Below are 6,789 nucleotides of genomic sequence, written 5' to 3'. Positions count from 1 at the left end.
AAGGCAATTTTGTCGACGTGTTGCGCATATTTTAAAATGTTAGTTTATCTTCTCTAAATTGTGCTATTTTTCATGTCAATCTTAATTTATCTTATAAATGAATGAATAATACGTGCCTAAGTTATAAACATTTTCAAATAATAGATAGTTAAGTTAAAACAGCTATTATTAAATAAAAAAATGAGAAAATAAAATCAATCTGATGCATATATGGTATGCGACCAGTAACCCCTCTGAAATATGGCAGAAACTTTATACTGCAAATGGAACACCAGGCGCCAGCTTTGAAGGATACAGGACAAAGGAAAGCATTGGCCAAGTACAGCAAAGGACAAAGGGAAGCATTGGTAAGGGCCAAGTGGAATAAGGGAAATGACTAGAAGGGGTACAGGATAGCACATTACTGGTTCCGCTCCGTTCCTATAACTCGTATTTAATAATATAATTAATATAAAGTTTAGTATTTTAATAAATTGTCTTAGATATTATCATAATCAAACTATTAATATTCCCACTGCAGAGATTCAGGCCTGTAGGGAAATTACTCGTTAATCTATGTCTCACCAGACGAATAGTACTAACTCCCACGAAATTATGCCTGAATTATTCTTGATTGGTTACAGAAATATTTGTGTTTGAAACCATTATAAACTATAATTCGAATATTTATATAACTATTATTGTTAGATTTCCATAGTCAAGTTCTTCCACCTATTAAATATTCTAATATTGTTCTTCTACCCATCTCAGTTTAAAAATCAAATGTAACAAAATTTCCGAATATATGCCATAAATCATACCCTTAACCCGCACTTGTGATCGGTCCTTTATGCATGTGTCAAAAGTGTGATTTAAGATTCATACAACTTTATTGAGGTAAAATCCTGTCTCACGATCCTTTTAAAATGGCTTTTTGTATCAGGTATATGCTTCCACTAGAAAGCTTTTTACTAAATGTATCCATATTTAATTAGGTCTATAATTCACTTACAAAGGTAAGACGTACTTCTCATGTGTAAATTACGAAAACTCCTTTATTCAGTGAAAACTGGCAATTTGCCAAAACTTAAGCAAACAAGACATGATCGTGGTTTCAGCCTTTTGAAAGCGGAGTGCACTATGAAAATGGCAAAATGTTCAATTTCATAATAAAATACATAATAGATTGCAATTATGTAATTAAACTGCAAGAGGTGCAAATTAGTGAATGAAAAGCACAAGGGTTGCACATACAATATTATGTCGACTGGTTTATTATTTAAATATTGCCAAATCATTAACTATATTGAGGTATGGATGATTATAATCTATGAGATATGCTATTAACAACATGTTATTCTGCAACCCATGAAATTGCAATATCACGTTTTCTTTAAAACCGCAAAAATGATATGATCCATTCACAGCTTCTGCGAATCTATGAGGAAGGTAAATTACATTACGTCATGTGCTTACTACTCCTTAAAGCCTTGGCCGATATTCAAACACTGTAAAAATATTGACAGTTTTCCAATAGCATAAGGGTTTCTTTTGCATTTATGATTCTCTTGTTTATTATTTTCAGTAACAGCATTCTAGGAAGGCTCAAGCATATCCGAGCTAAAGCACTTCACAATTGGCGCAACAGTTTTGTACGATAAAGAGGATTTAAGCATTTTATTTGAGATAAATAATATTTTATCAATAACAAATAGAATAACTTCGTAATATTTAACTTTTCCTATTTTATTTTAAATTCGCTTTTTCCTTGATCACAAATCACAAAGATATATTATGTCAAGTAGGTTTTGGAAAACTACAAGTTGATTTTTAATTGGACAATTTACAAGTATCACAATTAAGGGAAAAATTTGTTTCAAAATTTAAAAACGTAATTCAGTTAGTACTTTCCAAGTACTTTCTTTTGTTTGACAATTAATTTATTTTTATGTCAACCAATACAGCCGAAGAACGGTAAAGAGATTTCTAACATATTTGAGATCCTATTCCGATCTATAAAAATTTATATGTCAGTATTTTCCTCTTGTACTCATATCAATGCAATACTTACGTAAATAAAATAAAATCAGAACAAAAGGTCGGACCACTTTCGGTAAACGTTTTACGTATTTACCAAATAGGATCTAGTGATGACAATTTATATCATTTACGCAAATAAACTGGCTTGTTAACGAGCCTTAATTTTGCGATACACATCGTATAATGCGAAAATTTACATATTTAACCTATATCCTTTTATAAAATTACTCGTTACCAAGTGATATCGTCACAGCGAAAATTGCTCGGAGTCCCAATTGAAACGTAACAATGGTTTCTGTTTGCAATGAAAATAAAAATCTTTCACATGGGAAAGATGTGGGTTACGCTCGCAATAGTAAAAATAAAAACGCTTTCGACAAGTCATATATTCCGGTTAAATCTGATAAACATAATTTAACTATTTTCGCCTGTTAAAAATTAATATGTTCCAAACCTAACCATAATTTAACGTTAGTCAAAAGGTCTACGAGTAGCATAATTATGATAAAATCAGTCTGTTAAAAATAGGACAATGTTTGTGTTTATTACGGGCTTGATATTTCGTAATTAACAAGTAAAAGTACAAATTATACAAAGGGTTTATCAAAAAGACCTCATCTACATTTCATTGTCAGTCGCTCGTGAGATAAATGGCGGAGGATGGCGGTTTGATTACTATTCATAAAGTGTCGACTCGTGCACGTAAAATTGTTTCGACGCGAATGGTCAAATAAATACGTACTTTTTCGTTTCATTCTCATCGTACCCTACAACCCTGTCATGTTCAGGATTGATGTGGCAATATCAAATAAAACTCCGCACACATTTTGATTAGTAGCTTCGTTTATTTTTATCCTAGATATATTTTTTTTGATAAATAAACAGTGCTTTTCGATTATAATAGATACTTATGGGTTTTAGATTACTTTTTACTATCATGATAAATATTTGTTTTAACGTAAAGTAGGATTGCAATGGTAAATTATTTCAAAGCGGAATTTCATGTTGCTAATTAGTTTTCCTAGAGTACACAAGAGGTATGTTTACTAAACAACTATATTTTATACTGAATCTAGATCCTAGATGACCCTCGCCCACTTAACGGGCTTCAAACAATATTTTATCGATTTACGCAATCATACTCCTCTTTTTTACCGCATATACCCTTTATTTGTGTCATCTACACTATAAAAGACTGGTGCAAAATTATATCATTCCTAATCCAACTATTCCGGGCTGTGCGTTGAGATGTGATTCGAAGTTTGGTCTGTGAGTCAGTCAACCAAGACTCCCCAATCTACTAAAACTACTTACTCAAGTACTCAGCCCAAACTGGTTGATAAAATGTATCACGTCTTGTCCCTCTATATCTAGATAAATAATCAGTATAACAATAAACAACAAAGTATTATCTCCGTGATACGATCACGAAGTACGAGGAAATTGATTTTCCTTTTATAACAGGGGCATGCGAGGCGCGCCGGGCGCGATAACGAGGTTTCCCCGTAAACAGAAACACGTGTACTAATGGAGTCTGTCCATATGACTTCCGCCGCCTTTTAATATGAAACGTTGGATGGGTCAATCGGTTTGCCGGCGCGGACTCTATGGCCGCGGCGCCCTCGTTAATATTTATCAAAACCTTTCGCCTCAAAGCACGGATCACTTCACGTAATTTTGCTCTATACTTTTATAATTTTTATAATTATTCCAGTGTGTCAAACTAGCTAATAAGTCAATGAGATTAGAGAGGGCTTAGAGAGAGGGATACTGATATTCTATACTAGTGTAAAAGTCAAGTTTCTACTTAGCATGACTATAAACTAGCTCATGATAAATATGTTATTGAACATTCCAAAACTCAATTAAACTATCAAAATATTATGTCTTCCAAATCTAAAATTAAAATATCAAAGCAATATTTTATTTATCTAAAAATAAAAATTAAAGATATCTTAAAAGTCCTGAAAATTATTCAGAATATTTAAAAATTTTAATTATTTCACAAATATCTGTTCTTAAAAGTAAGTATCTACGCGAATAAAAAATTGTTAAAATCTATTGAATTATGTAAAGCCCTGTTCTAAATGAAAATTACGGGATAACTTTTCTTTTAAACACTGTTAACAAAAGTATAAAACCAAGAATTACGATTACGAAATTATATACGACCTCTTCACGAATGATCTAATTCGTGGGGATCCTAATAGAATAAATAATACTTAAAATACTAGACAAATAAATCTCTTACACAAAATAATAATGATTTTATTATATCAAAACCTAAAGATATTATGCCTTTCTTTAAGACTTAATAAAATCGGATAACAAATTTCCATTATAACCAAAAAGAAATGAACCAAAGAGAATGTGAAAAGAACAAAGCTTACAGTAATGTTCTTGGAAACAAAGACTTTGATTTTATGTGAGCTAATATTATTTAGCATCGTGGATGATTAATGTGTTATGCTTTAGGTTGTTCACCTGACGGGGTACAACAGCAAGAAACCATTTATTATATGTTATTGGGTTTTCACATCACTGCAAAAGGTCAGAATATTCTTACGAGATTTTAATATGTAAGCGCTTAAACAACCCCTGTTATATTCACACATTCATTTCATAAATATTTTTTCTTTTAACACATGTTGCAATGGCTTTACTGCTATCATATTTTCAGTTTGATGTCAGAATTGCCTTTGCTAGTGAAATCATTCGAATGAATAGTGCCGGAACAACCTCGTGTCTTCAATAGAAACCTCCTTAGAAGAGGTATCTAACTGGGGCCGACGTAACTTAGTCCAATTCAACCCCAAGAAGACACAGGTCTGCGCGTTCACCGCAAAAAAGCTTCCCTTTGTCGTAACTCCTCGTTTTCAGGGTATTCCTCTCTCTGCCACAGCTAGCATCGGTATTCTTGGTCTCGAAATCTCGAGTAGCGTACAGTTCTCCTGTCATTTGGAAGGAAAGGCCAAATTGGCTTCACAGAAACTTGGTGTGCTCTGTCGAGCGGGGCAGTATTTCACGTCGCACCACCGCCTTATGCTTTATAAGGCGCAAGTTAGGCCGCACATGGAATACTGCTCCCACATCTGGGCCGGGGCACCTCAACAACACCTCCTTCCATTTGACCGTATTCAAAGGAGAGCAGTACGACTCGTTAACGAGCCAAGTCTTACCGATCGGCTTGATACTTTGGCGCTGCGAAGAGACGTCGCTTCACTGTGTGTTTTCTATCGCATCTACAATGGGGAGTGCTCTGAGGAGCTGTTTGGAACAATACCTGCCGCTGAGTTCCATCACCGTACTGCACGCCACAAACTCAAATACCACCCACACCACCTTGACTCCTGGCGATCGACAACTGCGCGCTTCAAAAGAAGCTTCTTTCCGCGCACAACGAGTTTATGGAACGAACTTCCTCATGCGGTGTTTCCAAACGGTTACGACTTAGGGACCTTCAAGAAAAGAGCGTACTCCTACCTTAAAGGCCGGCAACGCACTAACAATGTCCCCGGCATTGCTGGTGCCTATGGGCGACGCAGTGCACTTAACATCAGGTGACGCGTCTGCTCTGTTGTCTCCTCTTATATAAAAAAAAAAAAAAAAAAAAAAATGCAAGAGATATTTATTTCATGTCATATTTTATAAACTTCGTTTATTTAAGTTCTTTTTTATGTATCATCGAATTATGAGCTACGAGTGCAAGTATCATAGTAACAGCTTTTATAAATAAAATTTTAATAACGTACGAATGCTTTACACTGGTTTAAATATTTATAACGGTATTAAAACAAAATATGTATACGATACCTACCCTATGAAGTAGGTCAAGAATTGAATTACAATTTTGTACTTGAAAATCATAACAATTGAAGTAAATTGTTTATTCAGCTAGTGAGTTAGCGCTTTCACAAACGCCGTGGGAGTCAATCAAACGTTTGACGTATCCAAAATTGCAATCCACTTCATGAAACTGTTACGGAAAGAAAAAAGAAAATGATTAAAAAGCGCAACGTGCAAAATGAAATTTCACATGAGCTCAACGAGTTTAATACTTCAAGGATTGTAACCGATGTTTTACCGTTTTCCGCCTTTGGAAAAGCTCAATTTCCTGAGCTAAATACCCACTGAGGAATATCTACTTAATTACTGTGTTGAAAGTGTATTCGCCGCTTACTACCATTAGTTGGACGTGCGAACATACTTCATGTGGTTTGTTTTATTTGCACGGAAACTTTATAGTAAGTTTCATTATGATGTCCTGTAAATACTACAACAGATCTTAAGTTTTTCTCTAGCATTTGTAAAGTGATATATTAATAACTAAAGATAACTGATTCCTTCATGACAGGAATGTTATAATGTAATACATATAATATAGAATATTTTGATATAATTAATTTAAAAAGTAACTTTCATTTAATTATTAGAATTAGGAAATGGCAATTTACCCAAGTTTAAAATCGTTTACCGTACCCTTCACCTGTGTGAGATAACCTTTTAGTCTTGAGGCTACGTAGATAGCCATGTGGTTTCGGCATTCGGTAATTCAAATATATGTTCGTGACACGCTTTTTCTTCTCTTAATTTTTCTACCTAAATTGCCAAATAACTACAAGTTTTATGTGAAAAAAAATATATTTTATGATTGATACTGTATCCAGACATGAACAAGAAATGATACGCCAAATCTCAAAACTTAAAATTTTCATAGTTTCTGTGTAAAGCATACAAGAAATTATTGCTTATTGTGGTAGTGTATGTATG

General features: G+C 33.8%; 1 protein-coding gene across 1 annotated transcript; it reads left to right on the top strand.

The window, feature by feature from the left end:
- Positions 1-263: 263 nt before the first annotated feature.
- On the top strand, positions 264-5,590 carry LOC149482230 (uncharacterized). The gene is made up of 2 exons (XM_089704103.1): positions 264-347; positions 4,747-5,590. The coding sequence occupies exons 1-2, from the start codon at positions 264-266 to the stop codon at positions 5,581-5,583; spliced, it is 921 nt and encodes a 306-aa protein (XP_089560229.1). The 3' UTR covers positions 5,584-5,590.
- The last annotated feature ends 1,199 nt before the right edge of the window (positions 5,591-6,789 follow it).

Source organism: Colias philodice, chromosome 15, assembly GCF_061535455.1.
Source record: "Colias philodice isolate Cphi_HAF_F1 chromosome 15, ilColPhil1 Martin Lab GWU primary, whole genome shotgun sequence".
Lineage (NCBI taxonomy): Eukaryota > Metazoa > Arthropoda > Insecta > Lepidoptera > Pieridae > Colias > Colias philodice.
This window is presented reverse-complemented; position numbering and strand designations above follow the sequence as displayed.